Source organism: Haplochromis burtoni, unplaced genomic scaffold, assembly GCF_018398535.1.
Source record: "Haplochromis burtoni strain Fernald_Lab_line unplaced genomic scaffold, NCSU_Asbu1 Contig_165, whole genome shotgun sequence".
Taxonomy (NCBI): Eukaryota; Metazoa; Chordata; class Actinopteri; order Cichliformes; family Cichlidae; genus Haplochromis; species Haplochromis burtoni.
In genome coordinates, this window is record NW_024582526.1 from 371,583 (window position 1) to 397,609 (window position 26,027).

A 26,027-nucleotide genomic window follows, 5' to 3' on the forward strand; every position below is an offset into this window, starting at 1 on the left:
CCCCTCCATTACTCGACACACGCTCCGAAGACTCGATACAGAACGTCCCATCACTACTTAACAGTATTATGTGTAAACACACCACTGTTTACTTTAGCTCTACTACATTATGAAGTATACGATGTAAATTATATTGTTCTTCTGATGGTTGAACCACAATATTGCAGTTGTATTCAAAAAATATTAGATGTGTAAGAAGATATTAAAAATGAGCTCAGTCTCTGCCTATTACAGCACTACATGCCAGATAGTTACTAGTACATATGCAATAGAATAAGATGTATCACAGTACAGCTCTGTGTGTTTCTTGAACCCTAGACTAGCTTTGCATGATTCACAGTTAAAAATAAGTCACATTTACCTAAAACTTTAGGGACTTCTCATGCATGCGCTAACCTCATTATTTGAATCTGTGGCCGTGTTTAATTTGAGAATCCACCCCTGTAACAGTAGTCTCATTGCACATGTGCATACTTTAAAATGATGATATGAGTATATGCAACATTTGTATGTATATGTGACATCCTTCAACGGAAGGATAAGAAAGAAGATCATTAAAGGTCTTAAAAAGTCTTGCACTGTGTTTTGGGAGATTTATTTCTGCTGGTTCTTTGTTGTTCCTTAAAACAGGTGCAGGGAACCAATGACAGCAGTGTGGTGAGCAAAGTGTCTGCTGCAGCACAGGGCTACTTCAACGACGCCTTCCTTCAACACTTTGTGTGCAAAGTGGCCAGGAGAGCGCCGCTTATCAACAGGTCAGGTATTGTTTTCTCTTCTTTCATGCACCTTGGATGTATGTGGTGATGGTTTACTCTATAAACAAAATTTATACAGTAAGCAGCAGCAATAGAATTACTCTCATGTGCATGGGAGGTGATGCACACCACATGTATGTATGTAGCTGGCAGGGGGTACTGGGTAAAAATGTCTTGTATAAATTAAAGTTTCTTTGGATGTTTCAGGGGCTATTATGTGCGCTGGAAAGCTGTGGACCACTGTGTGAGGAAATTCCTTCAGATTACAGAAAAATGCCCTGAAAGACAGGTAAGCTGTCAGCGTATCGTCCAATCAGTCTTTCTGGAAGCAGGTCACTTGTAATCATGTAATACCTCTTGGCACTTACTAGAGCAGTTATTTTAAATCATTATCCAGAGTAGTGGTCATTTCACTGATCAAAGGAAAACAAAAAGTGTCTATAGAATCTGAGTCAAATATGATTTAAAAATGCACAATGTTCACTGACTTAATGTTTAAAAAGCTTTTTCTCTTTAAGGCTGCTATCATCTTCCATGTTACCAAATGTTCCCATCTTTTGTATAGGTTTCCATTCCGATTGGTGTCTTTATTTTTCAACCTCACTTCCCTGGTTTAGATCTTGTCTTTGGGTGCGGGCTTCGACTCTTTGTATTTCCGCCTACGTGGAGATGGAGCTCTGAGCGGGGCTGTTGTGTTTGAGGTAGATTTTCCTGATGTCTCTCAGCGCAAGGCTGCCCTCATCACTTCTAATATAACACTAAGGGGGATGATAGACTCCCAGTCACTGTCACTTACAGGTTTGTCTTTTTTTTCTTGGTAGTGGTTTAAAAAAATTATTTGTCAGGTAAAAGATGTAAGAGGTTAGTATGGCATAGTTTAGTTTGGTGAATGGCTGCTTGTGTTTCTTCAGGACCTGTCTATGTGTCCAGCAGTCAGTACCGTCTGTTAGGAGTGGATGTTAGAGAGGAGTCCAAGGTGGAAGAGGCTCTGCGTGTAGCTGGGCTGGACTGGGCTGCCCCTACCCTGATTCTTTCTGAAGTGGTGCTCACCTACATGGAAACACAATGGTGCAGTAATGTATAAAATGTGAACTAGAGATGAATTTGCATACACTTGGGCGTGTAACGCTAGTTAGATGATGGCAATATGTGATCAAAGCAAATCACATTTAAAGCCGTTGGATGTTGTGTGTCTTTCAGGTCTGATGCCATCATTGGTTGGGCAGCAAAGCTCCTGCCACAGTCTCTCTTTGTTATGTATGAGCAGATCCATCCGCACGATCCCTTTGGTCAGATCATGCAGGAGCATTTCCAGAAACTCAATTCAACTCTGCATGCACTTCGACAATACCCAGACACCGCCGCACAAAGGCACCGCTTCCTGGACAAGGTCAGTACACAAGCTATACACAAGACACTTCCTGTATCTTTTCACTTCTTTGAACAAGCACAATGTAACATACCTCAGACCCAGGTACCAATTGAATAAAAAAAAAACACAGTCGAGGCATATTCAAAACGTCCCTGTTCCTCCTGTGAAGGTTAAATATATGGCGTCTTTGTCTCCAGGGCTGGGAGGAGTGCGTGTGCCTGGATATGAATAATTTCCTCTTCGGGCTGGTCCCTGAGGAGGAGAGATGCAGATTGGAGAGCCTGGAGCCTTTTGATGAATATGAGGTCAGCTGGGTCTCAGCGTTGCATCTTCTATAAAAGTGTGCACTACTGATCAGAAGAGCTCACTTGATTTGGTTTGGATGACACATTTTGTCATTTATCACTAAACCGCTGCTGAAAGTTTATTTATTGTTGTGACCTTTAGAAAACCTCTTTTCCAATTAATGTTAGTACAGCTGAAAACCACAGTGCTTATTCAAGAAGCGATCTGTGTTTGTAGTTGAATGTCAGCCTCTGTGGGGAGGAGTGCACACAATGAAGATGTTAGGATTATTTGACTCTACAGTTTCCAACTATGAGGGGAGAGTGTGTCCAGTCTGGCCCACTCTCTGTGGTTTTTGGGAACCCTTATGGATGGCATGCTGGAGCAATGGTTCATTCTTTCACCTCACCATAAAATGCTCTAGTTTTGAACCCGGGCACTTTCACACTGGCTTCACTCTGCACACCTGAAAGCTACACCCGTCTTTTATTTTGTCTCTCACGTACCACTTACTTTTTACCTTCATCATTTGTAATATAAGTATCTTTGAACCTGCTATTAAACAAAGAGTAAAACAGTCAACACAGTAGCTAACATCAAAATCATTCAATGATTGTAGAAGAAGAGCTTTATGGAAAAGTTACAAATGAAATTTATAAAATTTGGTGTTAGTTCAAATAAAGAATATATAAAACATCATTTTATTTTTTGGCACAACACCAGAACGACTGCAGGTGTCCATAAGTTGCAGTTGCAGTACTTCAGTATCTAGCTAACATCATAAAGGGAATAATAATTTTTAAGAGGCAGTTAATTTCAAATGCAATATAAAAATGGCCAACTGTACACATACAAAATGATATACAATAAATGATGACAATAAATAATGAAAAGTGAGTGATTTAAAAAAAAAAAAATCTGCTTAATTTCATGTTAGTGTTAGTGCGTCTAACCTGTGGGCATAGTGTACATTCTAACACTGACTCCTCACCTGTCTGCTCTCAGGAGTGGCACCAGAAATGTTCCCATTACTTCATCCTTACTGCATCTCGAGGCTCTTTGATGGCACAGGCTTTACTCCCTCGAGCTCCAGGTAGCTTTCACTTTCCACTCCTCGACTTGACACTAACAAGCATTTGAAATGGGACGTTCTGTATGCATGTTGAAGTTGTGTTGTTGCTTTAGAATCTCCTGTGCCATCTGTTGGCCCTTCTTGGAGCACAACAGCCCTGAGTGTTCGGACCACACCGGTATGCGTGGAGGGGCTGGGGATGGCTTCTGCGTCAGTGAGGCCAGGGTGGGTCCTGCTAACAGGAGGCTCCAGCAGAGGAGGCAGAAGAGCAGCGATCAGACTCCTGCTCAGAGAACAGGAAGGCTGGAGGTCCGTCAGTGTGGAGCCATCAGCAGATGTTGGTGAGGGTTTTTTTTTCTTTGGGGTGAGGGGCAGCCGGACTTGATTTAGCCAGGAAAAGTTAGTCATTTTCCCTTGTTATCCCAGGTGTGCGACTTTACCACACAGTTACCCCTATACCTGGAGTGGGTGCTGTGGTATTTGGAGGTCGCTCCTCTCCACTCAACCCGGTCAGAAGCCTTTTCAAAATGACCTTTAGCCTCTGTGGTGCTCTGGAGTCAGGGGGCCAAGATGCACCGAAGCTTTGTATGGAGGAGATGATGTGTACAGGCAGTCCACCACCGCCAAGATGGAGGCACTCTGCTACCCTAACCAGACACAGAGGTGAGGGAAAACAGGAAGTCTTGTAGGATCCTTTTGCCTCACACTCTTTCTTTTTTTTTTTCTCTTCCTGTTTGTAGCTTTTTCTTTCTTTTTCTCTTTTTTCATTCCATTTGTTCTTTTGCTTTATGCTTTTCTCACATCTTTGCTTCGCCTTCTCTCTGCCAGTCTTTTATCCCATCCCTGCTTTTTCGTTACACACTGACTCCCTGTCACATCTCTGCAGGCAGAGAGTTTGTGTTTGTGTTTGGTGGAAAGAACCAATCAGGGGCAGTTTTGGGTGACGGATACTTCCTGAGTGTCGACCAGCAGCACTGGACTGAGGTTTGCTTGTTGTTACAATTTTAAACCCAGATTCTTAATGTTGCACGCACAAGTTTATTATCACATCACACAGGGCCCGTATGCATATAAACCTCCACATATTAGATATGTAAGGTATATTTTGAAGGAGTCATTTAGTAGATTTCAAGAATACAAGTATGGAGCAAGAACATAACGTGCACATGACTCATACATGACCACTGGGTGTCATTTACAGATCCCAGTAGAGGGTGTAGCACCAGAGGCTCGTCACTCTCACTCTGCATGCTCATATAAAGGTGGTGGTGTGGTGTTTGGAGGGCTGAGCAGAGCAGGAGTGCCCCTGGATGACATGGTAATCCTGACACCAACTGAAAGAGGCTTCTGTTGGGAGAGAATAGATGTACAGCCCCCTCCTGTACCCAGGTCTGTTGTGCCTCAGACACCATAACCAAACTCCAAGTTTCTGCTAAAGAAACTCTTTGATGAGATTTCCATTGTGTGCTTCGTTTTAGATACTCTCACTGTGCCCATGTGAGTGGTGAGAAGCTGGTTGTGGTAGGTGGAGTCTGGCTGCATTCAGACGGCGTGCCAGGCGTTGTTGTGATCAACATCACCACGTGCAGCAGTATGGAGTACAGTCTGGACACGGTTAGTGATCATTTATTGCACTTATAGTTATTCTAAAGGAAATCTAGCACCAACCAATGTTCTCCATCGACCTCAGGCCTTAAAGCCTCCAGGTTTTTTGCTTAAAAACTAGCACTGTTCCACTTCTGTATGCAGGAAAAGCAGAACTGAATTATCCGATGTTAATTACTAATGTATGTCCTGTCATGTGTAGACCTCAGTGCCCTGGCCTCTGATGCTCCACTCATTTTGCTCTGAGATGACGGACTCAGAAGATCCAGAGCTGCTCTTGATAGGTGGAGGAGGAAACTGTTTCTCTTTTGGGACTCACTGGAACCCTCAGCCTGTCACTGTGGACCTCAAACTCATGCTGGGCTGAATCAGCCTTGAGTATTTCCAAAATAAAGTACCAAAGGGTGGACTTATGTCAAGTCTGTTGAAGGGTCCAGACAAGTGCCTGCTTCCTATTGTAATTTTCATAATTATGTAAGAAAACCTCTCATATTGACCGAGCAGCAACCTCCAGGGTGCCGAAGCAGAAGTGCCCGAAACTGTAGTTCCTCTAGTGGCCACTCGAGGCAGAGACTCCCATATTATAATGTTCAACTTTACAGCAGAAATAAACATTTCTACAACCTGTTCCAGAGATATGTTTTGTCTTTATAACTTATTTCTTCCTTTAACTATACAGACCCCATATATAATTTAAGGGGTTTCAGGGCTGTGACTGACTTGCCCATAGCTGCTAGCTGTCAACAAAGTGCTTTCTCATAGGGGGTCATATGATTGTTGGGTTTTTCTCTGTATCTATTATTGTACGATCTACTGTGCATTATAAAGCGCTTTGAGGCGACTGTTGTTGTGATTTGGCGCTGTATAAATAAAATTGAATTGAAATATAATACGACTTTAACAGCCTGCTAGAAGTCTGTGTATTTTTTTTATTTTTTATATATTGCTGAAATTAGCATGTTGCAACAGTTTGATAGATTGGTATGAAGTGATGATCTCCGAATGGACGGGTGGGTTTTTAAACTAACTTTCACCACCAGGTGGCAGCATTTCTTCAGTGGATGCTTGAAATGTTTTTAGATGTTTCCTGTTTTTTTTTTTGTTTGTTTGTTTATTTTTTTGTCTATCATTTAAAAAAAAATTGTGTTGTTAAATAACGGTTGGAGAGATTTGCCGTGACAGCGTGTCCCACCTGTCGCAGGGCGAGAGGCAGGGTATACTTGGACAGGCCACCAGTCTGTCAGAGGGTTAACTCACAGAGACACAGAAAGCTGAGACTCAAACCCAAGACCTTCTTGCTGTGAGGTAACCGTGTTAACCACCGTTGTGCAGTTAGGAGGGAAGGTGCTGGCTTGTTTTTTTTCTTTAGTGAATAAACTTTAGTTATGTGCTAAAATGGTTCAAAACATGCATGGAAATAATCCACAGAAAGATTATTGTGCTTACTTGGCAGGTTTTATTTTTGAGACCTTAGTTCAAAATCGCAAACATGGTTGATGAAGGTTATAATTAAATTTTTAACTCATAATGCCCAGACAGTCTTCTTGATATTTTTGGATGGAGTTTAAATTATTCAGTGAAGCGCCTAAAAGACTGGACAGCAGGACTGGCAGCACCCCAATCCCCAGGCTTGCGGTATTCTCCCTTCTCCAAGAAGTACTGACGTCCACGGTAGTTGGAGTGCTCGTAGAAAACCCACCAACCATCGAAGACCTTACAGGAGTTGACCTCCCTCCAGCGGAACTTTTCCAGAAGTGAGGGGCAGTCCTCTGTGGCCTCCAGGGCCTGGCCGCCAAAGTCTGCCTTCTCATAAAGCTGCATCTTGTACTGGGTCCCACTGGTCTGGAAAGGGAGGGAGGGAGAAAGGAGGTGAAGATGGAGGTTAGTGCAGGGAAAAGAAAAGGAAAAGGGAGGATACAATGAGATTAGAATTGCATCTAATTGGAAAATTCGTACACTACATGTACACCTAGTTTGAAGTTTGTCAGATACAGTGTGGCAGTTTAGAGAAAAGCTAATCCAAATTATTGATTATTTTTAAAATTGTAGTTCATTAGTTTCATTTGTCTTTGCTTGTGTTTAATGATGCTGTCACCTCTCAGCCGGTCACAGCACATGGCTGTCTCTTCCTAAGCCTGAGGTCTCTTTCTATTGGAAGCACGTTTCTTTTCCCCACAGTCGCCACGTGCTGCTCATAGTGGGATCATCTGACTCTTGGGGTTCACTTTAATATAAAGTTTATTTATTGTGTTGCTAGCTGCAAGTAAAATAACAAACAAGTATCTGAGTGTATAATTTGCCTCTCGATGATCATGGTAAACTAGTCTGTTGAAGGACTGTATACTCGGTATATTTGCCATAATCAGTGAGATACCTTACATTAATCAATCCTTCATTGTTTGCAGTGTGTGTTTGCTCACTGTTTTGTGCCTTTATAAATAGAACCAAACTGTACACACGCATCTACTAACTGCATTGATTTAAAGAGGCTGCAGGCTGCGGGTCAGCTGGACCAAAGCCTGCTCATACAAAGAGACTGATGTCACGCTGGTCTCCATCGACACAGCACTGCAGTAGCATGAACATGACTGGATGTCATCTCACATACTAAATGCTTTTTTGGGATGCCCTGAGCCCGCTGTGCCTTCAGTCTTTTAAGATATTCAAAAATTAGACTCCACACCTGCGGAGAACATTGTGAAGACTTCAGCTCTTTGTCATTGAGCGTGCAGTCTGTGCTCACAGTGCACAGTCAATAACAAATGACAGACAGGCTAAAAAAATGTGCACCTGCAGCAGAGCAGCATGCAGGCAACGCCTGACTTACAAAGTGGATCATCTTGCAGGAACTGAGGTGGTCGTTCAGTCCCATCCAGCGCTGATACTCTGGGTACTCCCCCCTGCTCAAGACATACTGGTAGCCCATGTAGTTTGGTCTCTCGTACACCACCCAGGCTCCACTCTCCACCCGGATGGAGTTGCAGCGGCTCAGGTAGGTGTGAAAATCTGAGCAATCACTGTCGCACTCATAGCGACGGCCCTGGAAGTTCTTGTCCTCGTAGAAGACGATCTGAGGGGGGGAACAGTCTCAGTGCTCGTCCACCTTTCACATTTGCTCTGTTAGGCAGTCTAAAGCCTGGTCCCTGTCTGAAAGCTCAGACATTTTAAAGCAAAGCCACTGTTAACAGCTGCTCAAACAAGCAGCGAGGCTTTAATTTACAACAGAGTATAAGGAAACAACATCTGCAGCAAACCTCTGTACTCTCCCACATGCACTTTTGAACCCGCACATTAAAACTAAACTCTTTGCATTGACTCACCCTGCCCATCTTGGATATATTGTGTGGGATAGCCTTGGTGATGATGAGTGATGGTGATGCTTCCCCCTGAGGTCTTGATGTTGCACTGGCCTTTGAGCAAGTGCCTTTTATATGCACGCTTTCCCACATTTATAAACAGCAACAGTGGAGGCAAAAGGGGAACAATCGCTTTGTCATGAAAATGAGATCCAAAAATTGAGTCAGTGATTCTAGTGCTATTCAGTTTTTCCAGAAAAGCGAGGAAGGATTACGGCATAATGGCCAGGCATGGGTAAGCATCCATTGACCCCACTACTCTACTGGCTGGGTCCAGTGCCCACCGTTACACATGCCAGCTCCACCAGCTTGCTCCCACCTGGCAAGGACCTGCCAACTCATGACTTATTTCTTTTTTGGATGGATCCACATGAAGCAGTGGTGAAAGTATTCACATCTAATAAGTAAAAATGGGAAACACAAATGGAGTGACCTCACTTCAAAATTTCAGTCTGAAAGTGCTGAAATAACAAAAATAAGGAGAAAAAGTGAGTGGTGTTGTAGATGTGAGTATGGAACAAGTACTTAATGTACAATGTAGCGCTGGTTATAATATGCATGTGGCTTTTAATGAAATGTTTACAATTATATACTTTTGCTCTTGATGCTACTTATTTTCTTTAACATTACTCATAATATGTGATTTACTTTTGCAGTATTGTGTTTCTTATGCATCCTATTTTCCAGGATTTTTTAATCAATCCAATAATTTGGACTAAAGTGGATTTGTAAACAATTTAAAAGGTTGGGGTGCCGCATAAATATGAACCCATATTTTATTCATAATAGAACAGAGAAAACATAACAAATGTTTAAACTGATCTCATTTGGAGTTTGATAGATGAGGGCAATGAAAGGCTTTAAAAGTAAGCACTACTAAAAGGAAACAGCTGGAGAAACATTTTACAGCTAATTTGGCTAATTGCCAACAGAAATAAAAAGAGCATGTTAGAGAAGCAGAGGTTCTCTGAAGTAAACACAAACAACTTCAGAATCATGCTCCTCGGTCTAAAATTGTAAGGACTTTGGAAAAACTGGCATGAGCTCAGGAACACTTGCAGAAATCACTGTCTGTGAACACAGTTCACTGCGCCAAATACAGGTCAAAGAAGCCATACGTGAAAAAATGATCCTGAAACAACACCATCGTCTCTGGGCCAAAGCTCCTTTCAAACGGACCGAGGCAAAGTGCAAACTGTTCTGCGGTCAGAGAAATCCAAATCTGAAATTCTTTTTGGAAAGCTCAGATGTCACGTCCTCCGGGCAAAATATAAGAGGCACCACCCAGCTTGTTATCAGCACTCAGTTCAAAAGACTGAATCTCTGATGGTATGTGGTATTGGTGCCTATGGATCTGACTGCTTGCACATCTGGAAAGGCAACATCAAGGTGAAATCCAAAGCAACAAAACCTGTAGCTTTTTCAAAAAACAAAGAATATCTCAGCAAGACCGTGCTAAACTGAATACTGCATCTATCAAAAAACATGACTTTATGGTAGACGAGTCCGGGTGCTGAATTGACTTTCCTGCAGTGCCGACCTTTCAAATGAAAACATTTGGCTCATTGTGAATGAACAATCAGACAAAGAAGGCTCTGGACTATGGAGCAACTAGACTCTTATATCAGAGAAGAACAGGGCAACACTCCTCTCCCAAAACTCCAGCAGCTGCTCTCTTCAATTGATGCTAAAAGAGGCGCTGCAGCACAGTGGTAAACTTGGAACATGCAGCTGCCATCAAATTCAAAATAAGCTTTTTTTTTTTTTCCTGAAAATGCTACATTTAATTGTCTTCTGTGTTGAATAAAAAAAATTGATTTATGAAATCTGCAAGTCTTTGCATTGTGCTCTTATTTACATTTTATACAAAAGTTTCAACTTTTACAGAATTAAAAGTTTACTGTGCGTTCTGTCGTGTAATAAAATTCAGTGGTAAGTGGCTTAACAAACAGGAAATAATGGTGAGGTACAAGGACTGAACTGAAAATGAATGAAAAAGCAGCCAATGTCCAAAGACAATCTTTGAAAGCCTCTCAGAAAGCCTGGAGAACTATTGGCACCAATATATATTTAATATACCACTCTAAAAGTCTGGCTTCTTGGAAATAAAATACAAAGAAATGAAGGTTAGAAGACTTTTGCACATTATTGTAAATATCCAAAGAAACACATAAGATGCGACCCAGTTGTAGTCAAAACCTTTATTTCAGTTTTTAACAATTAAAAATGACTTGGTGCTCTTGCACAGAGCTGTGCATCAAATTAACAGGACCATTTTTTAGTAAACAACAGCATTAAGGCGTTTACAGCATGAATCGGTTCATCCTGAAACTGTTTTAAGCACATATTCCCTTCATTTGCTATTTCCAATACAGTGCTGCCCTGATGATTTCAAGCAGGCCTTCTGTGTATAATTGACATCATATTTTGTATAGAAGTCAAAATTCAGCGTGCCGTAAAGTATATGTGGAAAGAGGAAGCTAACTGCCTGAAGTACACTTGGAGGTATTCACTGCTAACAGTTATTCTAGAGGTAAAGTAGATTTATGAAAAATAATTATTATTCAGTGCTAAAAATCGACATCTTTATTCAAAAATAAATATACATTTAAGTTTTCTTGGAAAACTGGTCACCAGTTTATTAAATCCTGCCTCAGCTGGAACAGCAGATTAGCTTGTTCTGTTGTACTGCAGAAATTCAAGCACGACTCTGCAGCAGCTGCACTGTCATGTGAGAGCAAACTCGAGCACACAAAACAGCGTCACTACAGCTATTAGCAGCATGTGAGTAACGGGTTATACACACACACACACGCACGAAAATGCTTTCTTAATATTCTAAAAAATAATACTATTACGATCTAGGTACTAACATGCCCCTTTAGATTCGAAGTGCTTAAAATGTTCAGCATCTACATCCATCCATCCTCCATCTACATCTTTAAATCCTCAGCAGGTTCCCTCAGAAAACTTGTATACGAGGTCTGTTTGAGAAGATTCGGCGTCAGTAGGTGCATGGAAGAGACGACAGGGTCTCCAGAGGGCTGTGATAGGAAGCAAGTTCAACATATCTAGGCTCTGTTTCAGTTAGCTAGCTTAAAAACCATAGCTTTCTGCTATCCTATTAATGTTGCTTCATAGTCCATGACCACACTGAACCACAGTTACCCATAATTCAGCACCTGAAAGCTGTCTATCAAATTAATTCAAACAGGTTTTGGTTTCTCTATTGCAACACAAAGTTCACCTAAACACTGGATGGACAGTTGGTACCAAATTATGTTTGAAAAACAGACTGACTGCTTGAAAACAATGTGTCAGGGTCTATTTACTCGACTGTCAATCACAGTTAATCGTTGTGCCTAGTTTGTTCCTCCTCATCCTCACTCTGAAGAAGACAATAAGCAGGAAAATGTCTCTTTAAAGCATGTGGCGACTTCACACATGCCTCATCTTTACAGAGTGTGTGTGGCACATGATGTTGTTTGATAACAAGCCAATTCACTCCCACTTTAGACATGTCAAACATTTAGCTGCCTTTTCTCAAGAAGGAACTGTGAACTTGGACACAACTGTAAGCTGCTGGAAAAGCTTAACCAGCAGCAAGAACTCACAGCAGCACCGTGTGAGAAGAAGACCATATGTAACCTGCATGTGCAAACGGCCATGCTGCCTTAATTTACAGGTGCAATTATTCTGCTGGCAAAAAAAGCAAACAGTAAAATTCAACACGCCATGGATGACTGCCCCACTGCCTGTCCAGTCCTCATATGTTTGGGATCATTCACTTGGTTGGTGTCTGCTGCTGCCCCATCAGAGTCCTTTACAGAGGCTATTGTGGGTGGGATTAGGCTGTCCAGTTCCTGCCTGTGACCCGTTTCCAGAAGCCACTCATGAAACTTCATTTCCACCAATTCCTGGAACTGTTGCTTCTGCTCCCTGGAAAGACAGAGAACGTAAAAGAAAGTTGCATTTAAACGGTATAATATTGAAAATAACAGAGCTTAACAAAAAAAGTCTTTCTGAAATGAAGGAGAGAAAATTCTTAGCATCATTCACCTTATTTCCTACATTTATGCTCCAGCAACAATATGCGTGTGTTTAATTTTATGTTTCTTAACCTGGTACTTTAATAGCTCGTATATAGTAGTAGCAATGGCAATGTTGTCAATGGAGACAGTGTACAGAGTATGTGATCAATGGGTCTGTGGGCCACTCTTACTTGTGGTCATGTGGGCCTGCCAACCAGCTGCAGACAAGAGCGAAGTTCTAACATACAAAGAGCTGAAGTGAAACTGAGCATTAAAACCAATGAAGCGTCCACTATAGCCACCATCTGTGCTCTTCTTCTTTTTAATAAAGGTCTTCTAATTTTCACTCCTCCATAGTCCTCTACCTGCCTGCATGCTCAGCACTCCAGATGATTGGATATCATATTCCTGTTTTGGAGTTAAAACAAAGACTAGCCTCTGTAGGAGGATTTGGTTTGTCTAAATAAATTTGTAGCAGTTTTTCAAGCTGAAAACTTTCTGATTTTTCAGATTTTCTTGTGAGCACAAATTGCAACCCAGTTCAGAAAGAGTGGATCACAATCTAATGCTTCCAAACATGAATCCTCACATGAACCTCACAGCACCTTCAGTGTTGTACATCATAGTTAGAGTCATAGTATCCAATCACAACATTCAAAGCAGAATGAAGACTTTCCAATAAGACTATCTTTGAAACGACTGTTTAAATAACGTTCCTCCATTGGTCTCTGACCAGTACATGGATACTATATAAAATCTAATGTTTTGAAACAAGTCCAAAACTCTTGCCTTGTCTCTTGTCTGACAGACAATTTAGATGTCACATCACTGACCAATCGAGTGGTGCCACTGCCAAAACTTTTGGTATGCAGATATACAATCGTGTTCCTGCCAGTTAAACATTAAATACGTGTATTTCCTTTAAAAGATGAACATCTATTTATGAATGTAAAGAGCCAGTGGAGAACTGCCTCGTGCAACCCGTCTGACATCAGTGTGCTCACTGAACTGCATATCTCTCACACATAGCAGTTAACTGACATTCATATTGATTTTTTGGAATCCCTTTGCTGTTACAATTTTCCACTGATTAAAAGGCACGCTACATAATGAAACACTAAAACTTACTTGAACACATGTATAGGTGGCTGAGCCACTGCTTAATAAAGGTTTGCGGGTCAATTTCTCACTCACTTGCTCAGCCGGGCCTCTATCACAGTCTTCTGCCAGTTCTGTATCCTCCTCTTCTTTTCGTCCAGAGCTGCCTGGTATGAAGGAGGCAGACCACCGGGCACCTCACATGTGTCTCCCTCCATCTGAAAAGGCATGACCAGCGTGTGGAACTCTGATGGTGGCAGCAAGCGGTAGCAGGAGGGGTCTGGGCTGGACAACGTATTGAGTGAGTGGCTGGCAAGGCCCTCGGTCACCAGAAGTAAGGGCTGATCCCAGAGATTAGGGACAACCGCCAGCCCCACGCTGGCCATGTGATCCTCCAAGGAAGGGTAGAAAGTGTGGAAAGGACCTAGAGTAATGTCCGTGTTTCCCGGCAGTAGCAACGGGCGTGTGGGCGTAAGGGCATGGATGGTGCAACGTGAGGAAGTTCCAATAACAATTCGGCCGGCCATGCACACCACCCGCACATTCTGGCAGCTGTGGATGTGGACGCTGGTCTCAACGGGACCCAGAACCACAGTGCTGTCACGGCATTTGTCCACACTGACTGATCTAAAGGAACAAATTCCACAACAGAAAGAACATAAACTGTACAGATACAGCCACTGAAAACTGCCGCTTTCAGCCAGAGATCAGCCAACTGACAGTCAGCCTAGGAACGGGAATCGAGAACCAGTTCTTGTAGAATACCGGTTCCCAGTAGGGCAATTCCTTGTAATCATTAGTCTGCCTGCCTATCAATTCCGCTTATGGTGCTTGCACTCTTGGCCTGTATGCTAAAGATAACCCAACTTCTATTACTAGAAGGCAACCTTACCTGAGAGGTGAGAGAAGGTATATGAAGGCATCAGCACATCTATGGATTTTAATGTTGGCACCAGTCAGCTTGTCTGAAGTTTTAGCCAGGGTCTGTTTTAAGACTTGGGACATCAGCACCATTTTACTACCAGGTGGTGCCATGTGGGTGTTCCTGGCTATCTTGGCTCTCTTCATGGCCCCTTCCACTAGAACACACAAACACACATGGGCGGTCAAAAAAAGGCACAAAGTGAAGACCGTGAGGAAGGACTAATGCCAGATGATTTTACTAAACCTTGCTGAGCCCAAGCGAGCTTCTTGCCCGAATGGAGACAGGCAGTTATTCCAAAGGGATTCAGAGTGAGGCTGCGCTGGAGGCAGGAGAGGAGATTGTGCAGGGGGAAGGAACGGGTGAGCGAGGAGTAGCCAGCTTGTGTTTGGAGTGGACCTTTGGTCAGCAGCCGATGAATGGGCTGAACAGCTTTTCCTTGGCAAACTGAGCCCTCCAGAAGCAGACCCAAGCTCCGCACAGCGTCCAGGGATACCTGATAGAACATAACTGAGAAATCAGTTACAGTATGGACTTGTTTTTATATTTCAAATAGTATAGATTAATACAAGAGAAATTCTCTAATCAAAATTTTTAACATAATGAGTTTACTTTAACAGCTACAATTTGCTGTTAATGTTTTATTTACACTAGTGAAAGAAAAAATGCACAGCCATAAATCTAACTCATCTATCAATTAAGATGGAAAGTCAGAAACGCCAGACTGACCACCTCTGTAAATGCAGAGGTTCTGACAGTTTTCTGCTCTGGAGCATTCAGGTGTGTGTTATTACAATGTGAAGGAGGAACAACACCAGCACGGATCTTAGAGAAGCACTTGTTGCTGTCTATGAAGTCGGGAAGGGGGTTAGGCTATTTATTATCATTCTGCAGAAAGATGTTAAATGTTAAAGTTGATAACAATACAGTTAGAAAAAGAATGGGAGGACTGTTAGGAAAAAGCCTCGTCTCTGCAAAAAACACTTTACAGTCACTGAGTCAACATCAGCTCCTCTGTATACCAAAGTATTCTAGAGTCAAACGGCAGCAAACAGCTGGATGGCTGAAAAGGAAAAGAATCAAAGTGGGGTTTTTAAATCCAGACCTTAACCTGACTGAAATGCTATTGGAGGACCTTACGAGAACTTTTGTGAATTAATGTAAACCTCAATAACCTGAAGCAACGTTGTACAGCTCCACAGTTCATCATCTACCCGAAACAAACTATTTTAGGTCTTCTCCCTTCCAGCCAACTTTCTTCTAATTGGCTGCCCTTCATGCACAGCGGGTTTGAACAGAAGGTGGGTAGCACTCGATGCTCACAGTGAGTGGTATGCCTGTTGCAGAATTTTATCTTCTGCATTAACTGTTCTGAAATCTTATGCTGTAATGCATGCAGTAACCTGATGTGGAACTACACAGACATGTAACTGTGAATGTTCACATCACATTGACGCAGCCAGCAATGTCTATGTCTGATGCTTTAGACACTGCCATTTCTTTTTACACATTTACAGCTACTTCCTCTTCTGATACCAGTTTTCAAATTGGCTGCAAAAGAACAGATCAACTCAAAGAAGAACGCCATCACTAACTAGTGTTTCGGCAAAGAGATGCAGAGCAACATGGGCACACCAGCACAAGCAGAAATGTTGGCAACAACATTTGACTATCATGTAGGCACTGCACAGATTCAGTGCAGAGGTAGAAATCAAGCTTCAGAATACAACATTAAAGATAAATACTCTCAGAGACAAGATAAAGATGCAAGAGAGGCAACAACTACCTGAAATAGACTGATTAGCTCACAGGGATTGCTTCTACATATATGTCTATAAGAATATATTTAAGAAGATATATTAAATATACTGGTATCTTAAATACTCTGGCTAGCACCAAATATTGTTAAAAATATCTAGATTGTGTCTGTGACCTAACGCAGGATGTGTGCTTGCTGTTCTCAGACCTGGCAGTCTCTTAGGGCCTGTCCAGATTGCGACAGTTGACCAGGCTCCACTAGCAGCTCCAAAATCTCTGCCAGATGGCTTTGCACGAAGGACAGGTGAGCCTGATCATCCCAATTCTGCAGAACCAAAACAGGAACAAAACTGGACTATAAGTGGTTAACTTCATATACACCACCATACAATAATTTGCACCAGATCTAATTAGAACTACACAATACTATAAATCCTGCTGCATTGTTGGTCATTCTGTTTTATGTTTCATGGCAAAGAGAACCTTGTTCTGATAGCTAGTCTTGGACTCTCTGTCTGATGGAGACGGGGAGCGAGTGCGATGGCTGGGCCACTCTTCCCCAATCAGAGAGGTGCGCAGAGACACGCGGTTCAGCTGCTGAATGTAGAGGAAAAGGAGAAACTGCAGAGTGTCCACAGACAACTGGTGCACAAAGGAAAGGGAAAAAAAACCACAGGTTACCCATCAATATGCAGCCGCTCTTCCTTCAAATCTGACGGCAAGGTTACAATAGTATCAGTCCTTGGAATAAATATTTAAACTTTATTTAACCTTGTTCCTCTGCTGGTCCAGCTCACTTTTAGTAGAACACTGGGAAAGACACTCAGCCCACTCCAGCCTCTCCTCTGGTGTATGACCTATCAGAAGGTCATAGGTCTCAAAGTAGAGCCACGCAAGGTCTTCTGGAAGCTGCAACTTTCCACAGGCGATATGCCTCCACATGGGCCAGCTCAGGATGGGGAAGCAGCCATTCCTTGTTCGCACGTAGATAGCCATCTTTCGAAGATAGTGTAGGTTTAGCTTGGAGGATGGTGCCACCTACAACGATAGTAATTCATGCTATTTACAAGATTTACAGCTCTTGGCTGATATCATAGTGGAAGTATATTTACCTGTAGGGCACCAAGTAGGAACGGTTCCATGCGTGGCCATATGCTCACACCGTTTGCCTCCATGTCTGAAGAGTCAGAGTACAAAACCATGTGACATACACCGATAATTAATTACTTGAGTATTTGACACTGTATAAGTACAATGCACTTTTAAATCACAATGACAGAGCCATTACTGGATTATGATTATTAGTCACGAACCAGGGAAGGAGCTGGGGAGCACTAGCAGTTAAACTGGTCAAACTGGACAGTTACAATAACATAATGCTTTGTTATTTCGCACAGACTCAACCTCTGTCCACACTGTTTAGTTCACCATGTCACTAATACTCCAGCCACTTTAACTCTGCACACACACAACTGTATATCAATTCAGATACAGCGCAGGATGTTCTGCTTTTACTCATTTTTTTTTAAACTCATCGCATTTCATGAACCTTCTCTTTGTTGTTTTTTTTAGTACAGCAACAACAGACCTAATCTTCAAAAATGACCGTTTAATTACAGGTTGAAAAATATCTTCCTGGCAACCAGGCTGCTCGTGCCATCAACACTAGGCATCTAATTTCAAGTTTGACAAGCTAATCAAAACTAAGCTAACATCAATCCAGTAACACAGTAAATATATGCACAAAACTCACTTGTTTTTGCTGTGGCACAACAAGAAATGAAGCCAAATACCAGGCGCACTGATATTTGCTCATAAAGTTAACTCCAACATAAAAAAGTAGGGCTGGCCAGCTTAGCTTAGCTTCAGTTAGCTAGCTGAGCTAGGACAGCTCTGGATCTTACTGTCAGACTTTGTGTCCTCGTCCTGTTACTGGGATCTTCGGCCTGAATGAGAAAAGGGCCGACAGGTCAAGGACTCATAGGTGGGTATACAGAGGAGGACGAGTGCAGTGGTTCCTGGTTTGTTGTCAGACGCACATCTGCCGTCCTTCCTATTTGGCGCCCTCCTCTCCACTCAGATCTCAGCAGACATCTGTTGCGCGCAGCTCCCGAGGGCGCGCTTCAGCCTGCACTAAGAGCATGGTACCCGGGTTTTTTTATTCACCGAAATGTTCAGTTTTTTATTAGTTGTACTTATACATGTAACAAAAAACAAAAGCAAAAAACAAAAAAAACCCCCAAACAAACCCAAAAAACATCGGCGCAAACAGTTATATATGACAAAAAAGGGCTGCTGAGAAAGGTGTGAGCTGTCTCTTTAACGCTGGGCAGAGTTTTTCGGGAGAGGATGATTTGCCGACATCCAGTGGGCGGGCTTTCTCTGACAGGAGGAAGAAGGCTTGTGGCTGACTGACTGGCAGCTGGGATCCGAGCTTTAAAAAGCCGGTTGTTCTTTGCTACCTCCTTGAGAAATCCTGACATCTATGGCTGCTAAAGGGATGAATCTGTGTAACGTGTGCTGCCTGCTTCTTTATGCTACTACGGCGGTGCTTGCCGGGTAAGTGGTGTTCGCTCGGACAGCGGCGAAACAGCATCGCCAGCTGGTACACATGTTTCACTGTGATTGGTCTAGACGTGCTCTCCATGCGTGGAACAGTCTGACACACAGAGCTAACTTGCTAATAAGTGCTTTCGTTGTCTTTTGCGCCTCACTCATTAAAAAGTGTATCCACCACTTGTAAGGGCTGTGTTTTAAGTGACTACCTAGCTTAGTTAGCTTGGAGCTAGCCATTACGACAGATGAAGCTGCTGCATACTGTCTACCCCCCGGAGATTGTAGCTAACTCGGTGTTTTACAATCTAAAAGTAGCATCATTGCCATTTGATAATGGTTTCTCGTTTTTCTTCTACCTCTGTGCCTGCTGTGTCTGCCTCATTTGTGCCATCTTCCTCTCTCCTGTAGGCGAGATTTCTATAAAATCTTGGGGGTGAGCAAGAGTGCATCAATCAGGGACATCAAGAAGGCCTACAGAAAGCTGGCTTTGCAGTTACACCCCGACAGAAACCAAGACGACCCGCAAGCCCAGGACAAGTTCGCAGACTTGGGGGCAGCCTATGAGGTAGATGTGTAGCCATTGTTGTGTTCTTGATGCTAGTGATATCCGAGATGAGCAACAATGAAATTGTTTTTGAGTTAAAAGACTGTTATATTTTCATAGTATCAGCTGTGTTCGGGGACAGTAGCGTAGATTTAATCCTATGTGAGTATAAAAGCGCCCAAGACGCCGATACAACTGTTTTATAAGCCTGAAATTTGGTTGTTGTTGGTAAGATCTCTGCGATTGGACGATTAGACCGTGTGGCTGAATCTGATTGGCTGTCAGGCAGCACAGCTGGTGTATTGAAAATTCAGACGTGGATGAGTGGGAGTGGATTCGGATAAGCGCTGCAGGTGTTTCCGTGTCAAACGTTCACGTTTCTTTTAAAAACGGAAGGATGCCGCAGCGAGTTCACTGATTTGTAACACAAAACTGAAATTGGTTATTAATCGAGTTTTATTAGTCGAGGTGGGTCTATAAATGAATGACAATATAATAAAAATAATAGAAAATAATTGACAAGATCTACATAAATTCTTTTGAATTTTTTTTTTTTTTTGTTATTGTTGCTATTGAGGTACCTCAGGCACCAAAACGATAACAATCTCAACCATAAAGTTCAGTAGGTATTTGTTTAAAGAAATCTAAAGTGGTGGTACAATATATAACAAATAAAAATATTTCAAAACCAGAATTTGAAATGGCTTACTAAATGTAGGAACAGCAACATATCCAACATTCTTTGGTAGTCTCTTCAGGTGCTCACCTTGAAGTTGAGAAAAGTTTAACTTGGGACCGCCCCACTTGGATTTTTTGCCTGTTGTTGCTGAATGAGGGAAGAGAGCTCTCTGTCACCTCAGTAAACACCTTCTTCGTTGGTTGAGGAGCTCACTTACTAGTTTCAAGTCCTGTTACAGCATAATCTTCATGTTGTAAATTATGCTCACTGTTAGAGTCAAGAAGATTATTTCCCAGTACAGTCTGATCTGCCTCTCACTTATATCTAGTTTCAAAAAGGTTGACAAAAAGAAATGAGGTTCAGCTTGATGCTTAATGATGCGAGATAATCTTTTATCTATAGTCTGTGGTTGAAACAACAGGAGATAATGACAAACTGATTAGCAGTAGCAACAGCGTAAAAGTTTTCTATGAATTTCCAAAATCTCATCATCTTCTAAGAATGGAGCCATTGCTGCTTTTCTCAGGTGAAGGCACTTCTACAGCCACAATGTAATTGCTGGCTGTTCCTTCTAATGGGTCAACTGTTTGTATTCTCATATTTGAAAAAGTATATATTTTATACGTAAGCTTTAAGATTGTTTCAGTAGTAACAGTTCACTGACTTTTCATTTCATTCTTTAATGAATCAGTCAATTTCAAAAACTAACACAGCTTTCAAGAGCCCATCGACATTATTTTTTGTTGTGTTTTTTTACATTGAATTATGACACTCACACGTTGTATCAGCGGAGAGAACAAAGACTGCGGCATGTGGCCATTGTGTGATTGACAGGTTGTCTGTTTGTAGGTCCTCTCAGATGAGGAGAAAAGGAAACAATATGACATGTATGGAGAGGACGGGCTCAAAGAGGGTCACCACAGCTCTCACAACGATATCTTCTCCAGGTTGGTTTCATGAGCTCAGCTGGATTTTATGCCAGGTTCAGCTAAATGTATGTATAATGTCCACTCATGCTACTGTTCCTCCCTCTGTAGCTTCTTTGGTGACTTTGGGTTCATGTTTGGTGGCAACCGACAGCAGCAGGACAGGAATATTCCCAGAGGAAATGACATAGTACTGGACCTGGAGGTTACACTGGAAGAAGTTTACTCTGGGAACTTTGTGGAGGTGTGGAGCAACTCCTGGTTTCCAAACGAACAGTCTTTACCATCCTTTATTCACATTTCAAGTTTGTTCCACAAATAGGAGCTAGCTATAGAGTGTCACTTCATTCAGTCATCAAACTGCAAGGCTTACCGATGAATCGTCTAATTTACTACCTGTAGATTTTCATGTTATCAACACTCATTTTTCCCGCTGTATGCAGGTTGTACGTAACAAGCCTGTAGCTAAAGAAGCTCCTGGTAAAAGGAAGTGTAATTGCAGACAGGAAATGAGGACGACCCAGCTTGGACCTGGACGTTTCCAGATGACTCAGGAAATGGTGTGTGATGAGTGTCCCAATGTGAAGTAAGTCAGCTCCTGTTGTCATCATTAAATGGGGCCTATTATGCTTTTCCTTATTTTCTGTGATACATGGCTGTGACATCATAGAAAATGTCCCTATTGTGGTCATCTCAGGCACACAGCTCTGGTGCAGAAGCCCCACCCACCTGCTGTTTGTGAGGCATTATGAGGAATATGTTGAACTCTCAATCAAACAAAGCAACTCTGCTGCACCAGTAAAACAAATGGACTGATATTGAGCAACACAAGTCCACAGTACAGATGTTACTACTCAATTTATAAATGATAACCCCATTTTGGACACCAATGAAAATGAGATGAAGCATCTGAAGTCGTAAATTTGAATGTCTGTAACCCAAGTTTGGACTTGGCCACCGATTGTACAGCTACAGGGTTTGAATCTGCGATGCTTCCATTTTAATTTTTGATAACTGCTTCAGGTTGTATGTTGGTCTAGCTCTCTCAGAATGACATTGATCTGTTGCTGCAGATGTCAGCTGTGTTTATTACGTGTATCAAAGTCAGTACTGATTTTTAGATCATGTATTGCTTCTCGTTTCAATCACTTCTGATTCTTATTTCCTGATGTGCGAAGTTTCTGGCAGAGTTGATCTTCTTTCTCCATCAGGGTGTGTTTTAGTTGCCAAGACCTTATGATTGGATTTGAAATGAACCCGAGAATACAGATCCAGATCTCAAGATAGACGATCAAGCTACATTATTACACTGTTACCAACAAAACCTGTTAATGTGATGTAAACAAATATGCCACCCACCCATCCATTTTCTTCCATGTATCCGTGACTTGGTTGTGGGGGCAGGAGTCTAGGCAGGGAACCCTGGACCTCCCTCTCCCTAGCCAACTGCTCCTGCTTATCCAGGGGAGCTTCAGCATGTCCTGAGTCTGCCCCGGGGCCTCCTCCCCATGGTCATGCCCAAACCACCTCAACTGGCACCTTTCGATGTGGAGGTGTAGCAGCTCTGCTCTTAACCCCTCTTCAATTATTGGCTTTCTCACGCTCTCTCTAAGGCAGTGGTCCCGAACCTTTTTTGCACCACAGACCGGCCTTAAAGGTGTTGCGGATAAATACAGCAAAATAAAACCAGTACCAAAACAAGATTTATTCATAACACACGGGAAGAGACCCAGGCAAACCGAATTAACGATAAAAATGATTAAAAAAAATAATGCTAAAAACTGTGAATTTCACACCCGAGCCTCTACTCTCGTGCTCCAGTACCAAACGACTCACAGCGGTTCCCAGCGGTTGGGGACCGCTGCTCTAAGGGACCAGCCAGATGACCTTTGGAAAGCTCATTTCTGCCACTTGTCTTGTTCTTTCAATCACTGCTAAGTTTATGACCATAGGCGAGGGTAGGCACGTAGATCAGCTAGTAAACTGAGATCTTTGCTTTTACACTCGGCTCTCCCTTCACCATGATGGGCTGGTACAGCGTCCACATGACTGCATTCCACTAGAACAAGTTCTGAGTCACAAAGTTCAACAGCAGACTGAAAGAAATGGGGGGGATGCTTATGGGATATTTTGAAAAACACATCAGGAATCCTAGATTTTAGCTTAATGTACTTAATAAATTGACCAATAAATTGTATTAACAAATACATCCTCTGATGTTATCTTATCTGCAGGCTGGTGAATGAAGAGAGGACCTTAGAGGTAGAGATCGAGCAAGGAGTGAGAGATGAGATGGAGTACCCTTTTATTGGAGAAGGTAACTGCTTTGTAAATCTTAATTCGTTAGCTTTTTGTCCCTCCCTGTTTCTAACATTTTACTCTGACCACAGGGGAACCTCACATCGATGGAGAGCCTGGAGACCTTCGATTTCGCATCAAAGTGTTGAAGTATGAACAGATTTGTGTGTGTGTGTGTGTGTGTGTGTGTGTGTGTGTGTGTGTGTGTGTGTGTGTGTGTGTGTGAGTGTGAGATGCACGCACCAATTAGTATAGTGACAGACAAGTGATGTGGGGATGTTTCTACTTTATAGACATCCTGTGTTTGAGCGCAGAGGAGATGATCTCTACACTAATGTCACCATCTCTCTGGTGGAGGCACTGGTTGGCTTTGAGATGGATATAGTACATTTGGATGGACACAAGGTTCTGTATATGCTTCTTGTTTTGAAAGATTAGATTATTTGGGGAAAAATAAAAACATGTATAAGATTGATAGTAAATGTTTGTCTGTCTTTGCCTGGCAGGTCCACATAGTGAGGGATAAGATCACAAAGCCTGGTGCTCGAATGTGGAAGAAAGGAGAGGGGCTGCCCAACTTTGACAACGTTAACATTCGAGGTTCCCTCATCATCACCTTCGATGTAGACTTTCCTCAGACACAGCTCGACGACCAGCAGAGAGAAGGTCAGAGTGTGGCAGTGTTAAAGGGTGGTCTGGGAGAAGTTAAGGACACGTCATATCTTAAGGGGACCTACTGTATTCTGCTCATTTAGTCCTTATTTATCTTACAAGGCTTTCCTGCTTCTCTTTTAAACGAGGCATGTTAGCTCTTTCAAGTTCTTCTGATTGGCTGCCCCTCCTAAGCAAAAGATTTGAAGAGCAGGTGACTGAATGTCTGAGTTGACCAAACTTGGGCCCTGTCAACCATAAGAACACTACGTACATAACAGAAAATAAGGATTGGTCCCCTGTCAGTGATTCAAATTTACAAAGATAGATGCCAAAAACAAATAGTTGAATTTAGAGTTTATAAATTGAAGTTATACCTTTTTTTTTTTTTTTTTTTTTTTTTTAAAGTTTGTCTTCAGAAAAGGTTTATATGCCAAGTAGTTATTCTATATGTATTTTAATTGAATTGAATGGGACAGAAGAACAGTCTTTGTTACATGTTCTCATTTCTGAACAGGATCAATGATGTTGTAGTTCGATCTGCTCGCGGGGAAAGGTTTTTAACAGCAGCTGTCACCGTGTCGTTGCAGGTATTCGGAATCTTCTGAAACAGGGATCTGTACAGAAGGTTTACAACGGACTACAAGGATACTAACGCACCGAGCGACAGCGCCTGAACTGATTCACATACCACCCAAACACACACACACAGACACACTTGTTCAGTCAGCAGGAGCGTGATCTGTAATCCTAGCCAGGGTGTATTTATTATTTTTCAGATTTGTCTCAGGATGGCTTGAATCCAATTTGTTTTTACTTTTTAAATGTTCTACATCTTCTCAGCAGTAGCACAACAGCAGATGTTTTATGTGAGGTGTAAAAATGGACACTCTGAACCTTTTCATTCCCTGCATTACCCTGTAACAGTAGGTCTTTTTGTCCATATTTGTATGTCAAGTTTACTTCTTTGTATCTGAAAGCACCTACACATGTGTCAACCGCTGCTCCTTTGTGGAGAGGACACCGTTACAGCCCTCTGCGTCTGCTGAAGGATGAGCTACTGACAAACTGGATATCTGAAGAATGTTCAACCTGTGCAAGAGCAGAAGTTTCTCCATTTCTGGTCTTTTTGTTTTAGATGAGTTTTATGAATGTAACAGCATCACTTGTTGAGTGATGGAACTGTTGTTGCTCTGGCCTGACTCCTGTTCAATAATACTCTGTCAATAGGAAAGAACAAATCCAAACCTGTTTGTTGTGTTTGAGTTTTCCTAACTTATGTTGGCGCGTTTCTGTTTGGCATGATGTGACTGAAGAACTGTCAGCATTGCACAGCCCCACGTTCACTGTGACAGGAGTTGACCTCTTAAGTTAAACAGTGAAGGCAGTTTGCTCCAGCGTGTGTTTTCCACACCTCTGACACTCTATAGCTCAAAGGGACTTCACTCTATGAAGTAACAGGGTCCCTGTTGACTATAATGGGCTTTTCTGATTTACCTTGACTCTTAAGCACGATGCTGCCTCCCAATTCTGAGTGTCGTGGCCTTAAATGTAAATTATTTGGCAGTTTTTACATTTCCTAGGGGATATTGTACTTTTGATTGACAATATAAATAAAGATTTCTACAAATTCTGTTGGCATGTTGTACCCCAGATTCACCAGTAGATGATGTCAGAGTCAAGTAAATAACAAGCTTAGAAAGCCTAAAAGTTAAAGCTCTAAAGTTACAAGGAAGGAGGAAAAACTAAAAGGTTTTTGTTTTTTTTCCACACACAAGAATTGGATGTATTGGATGTACTGATGTGTAGAAATGGTTGCATCTTTGGGTGCTTTGGGAGAATTTGGTGCTGACATGAATTTACATATGGGGTAAGTTGCATTACAGGGCAATGGGTTTGTAAAAATAACCAGTTTGTATTGTGATCGTAATTCTGAGCTCTTGGTGAGATAATCACATAAATTTGGGAAATCACAATTGATAATAAAACATGTTAAAATACAAGTCTTGATATGTAGAATTGATAATGAGATTTTTAAGTCGAGAGTCAAACTAAAGTAATAATGTTAACACCTTCATAAAAAAGACCTGTGTCTAATAGACACACAAATCAACCTGTT

General features: G+C 42.1%; 4 protein-coding genes across 6 annotated transcripts in view; 2 read left to right on the forward strand and 2 right to left on the reverse strand.

The window, feature by feature from the left end:
* The window catches only part of lcmt2 (leucine carboxyl methyltransferase 2), an 8,339-nt gene extending 2,223 nt beyond the window's left edge, over nucleotides 1-6,116 (forward strand). The window contains exons 2-14 of one of the 2 annotated variants that reach the window (XM_005933369.3): nucleotides 631-755; nucleotides 963-1,044; nucleotides 1,373-1,553; nucleotides 1,667-1,823; nucleotides 1,956-2,145; nucleotides 2,325-2,432; nucleotides 3,418-3,505; nucleotides 3,598-3,825; nucleotides 3,911-4,147; nucleotides 4,371-4,468; nucleotides 4,686-4,873; nucleotides 4,963-5,098; nucleotides 5,292-6,116. In XM_005933369.3, the coding sequence (XP_005933431.1) occupies nucleotides 631-755; nucleotides 963-1,044; nucleotides 1,373-1,553; nucleotides 1,667-1,823; nucleotides 1,956-2,145; nucleotides 2,325-2,432; nucleotides 3,418-3,505; nucleotides 3,598-3,825; nucleotides 3,911-4,147; nucleotides 4,371-4,468; nucleotides 4,686-4,873; nucleotides 4,963-5,098; nucleotides 5,292-5,456 (1,983 nt within the window). In that variant the 3' untranslated portion in view covers nucleotides 5,457-6,116. Of the gene's footprint in view, nucleotides 1-630; nucleotides 756-962; nucleotides 1,045-1,320; nucleotides 1,554-1,666; nucleotides 1,824-1,955; nucleotides 2,146-2,324; nucleotides 2,433-3,417; nucleotides 3,506-3,597; nucleotides 3,826-3,910; nucleotides 4,148-4,370; nucleotides 4,469-4,685; nucleotides 4,874-4,962; nucleotides 5,099-5,291 lie in introns of those variants that run through there. The other variant, XM_042225258.1, reaches the window with a different exon arrangement.
* A 406-nt stretch (nucleotides 6,117-6,522) lies between these two features.
* Nucleotides 6,523-8,520, reverse strand: crygs2 (crystallin, gamma S2). The gene is made up of 3 exons (XM_005933370.2): nucleotides 8,410-8,520; nucleotides 7,917-8,159; nucleotides 6,523-6,931 (listed from the first exon to the last, which is right to left on the reverse strand). Exons 1-3 carry the CDS (start codon nucleotides 8,416-8,418, stop codon nucleotides 6,659-6,661), a joined length of 525 nt encoding a protein of 174 aa, XP_005933432.2. The 5' UTR covers nucleotides 8,419-8,520; the 3' UTR covers nucleotides 6,523-6,658.
* A 2,114-nt stretch (nucleotides 8,521-10,634) lies between these two features.
* tbccd1 (TBCC domain containing 1) lies at nucleotides 10,635-18,430 on the reverse strand. 2 transcript variants are annotated; one of them, XM_005933372.3, is made up of 9 exons: nucleotides 18,159-18,430; nucleotides 17,367-17,431; nucleotides 17,026-17,292; nucleotides 16,738-16,896; nucleotides 16,463-16,579; nucleotides 14,743-14,992; nucleotides 14,467-14,653; nucleotides 13,671-14,201; nucleotides 10,635-12,384 (listed from the first exon to the last, which is right to left on the reverse strand). In XM_005933372.3, exons 2-9 carry the CDS (start codon nucleotides 17,427-17,429, stop codon nucleotides 12,171-12,173), a joined length of 1,788 nt encoding a protein of 595 aa, XP_005933434.1. In that variant the 5' UTR covers nucleotides 17,430-17,431; nucleotides 18,159-18,430; the 3' UTR covers nucleotides 10,635-12,170. The 2 variants fall into 2 exon arrangements, with proteins under 2 accessions (XP_005933434.1, XP_005933435.1); XM_005933373.3 differs by lacking the exon at nucleotides 18,159-18,430 and adding an exon at nucleotides 18,008-18,152.
* A 179-nt stretch (nucleotides 18,431-18,609) lies between these two features.
* On the forward strand, nucleotides 18,610-25,541 carry dnajb11 (DnaJ heat shock protein family (Hsp40) member B11). The gene is made up of 10 exons (XM_005933374.3): nucleotides 18,610-18,813; nucleotides 19,219-19,375; nucleotides 20,883-20,980; nucleotides 21,071-21,203; nucleotides 21,403-21,545; nucleotides 23,194-23,276; nucleotides 23,350-23,407; nucleotides 23,551-23,662; nucleotides 23,764-23,923; nucleotides 24,499-25,541. Exons 1-10 carry the CDS (start codon nucleotides 18,740-18,742, stop codon nucleotides 24,561-24,563), a joined length of 1,083 nt encoding a protein of 360 aa, XP_005933436.1. The 5' UTR covers nucleotides 18,610-18,739; the 3' UTR covers nucleotides 24,564-25,541.
* The last annotated feature ends 486 nt before the right edge of the window (nucleotides 25,542-26,027 follow it).

Bases quoted from the DNA above. Each gene is read 5' to 3' on its own strand.
- tbccd1 (XM_005933372.3), bottom strand. From the start codon at position 17,429: ATGGAGGCAAACGGTGTGAGCATATGGCCACGCATGGAACCGTTCCTA. The intron at 17,293-17,366 runs GTAAATATACTT...CTATCGTTGTAG, and splicing joins TCCTACTTGGTGCCCTACAG to GTGGCACCATCCTCCAAGCT. The intron at 12,385-13,670 runs GTGAGTGAGAAA...CTGTCTTTCCAG, and splicing joins ATAGAGGCCCGGCTGAGCAA to GGAGCAGAAGCAACAGTTCC.
- crygs2 (XM_005933370.2), bottom strand. The intron at 6,932-7,916 runs GTAAGTCAGGCG...CTCCCTTTCCAG, and splicing joins CCTGCAAGATGATCCACTTT to ACCAGTGGGACCCAGTACAA.
- dnajb11 (XM_005933374.3), top strand. From the start codon at position 18,740: ATGGCTGCTAAAGGGATGAATCTGTGTAACGTGTGCTGCCTGCTTCTT. The intron at 20,981-21,070 runs GTTGGTTTCATG...CTCCCTCTGTAG, and splicing joins CACAACGATATCTTCTCCAG to CTTCTTTGGTGACTTTGGGT. The intron at 21,546-23,193 runs GTAAGTCAGCTC...TCTTATCTGCAG, and splicing joins GATGAGTGTCCCAATGTGAA to GCTGGTGAATGAAGAGAGGA.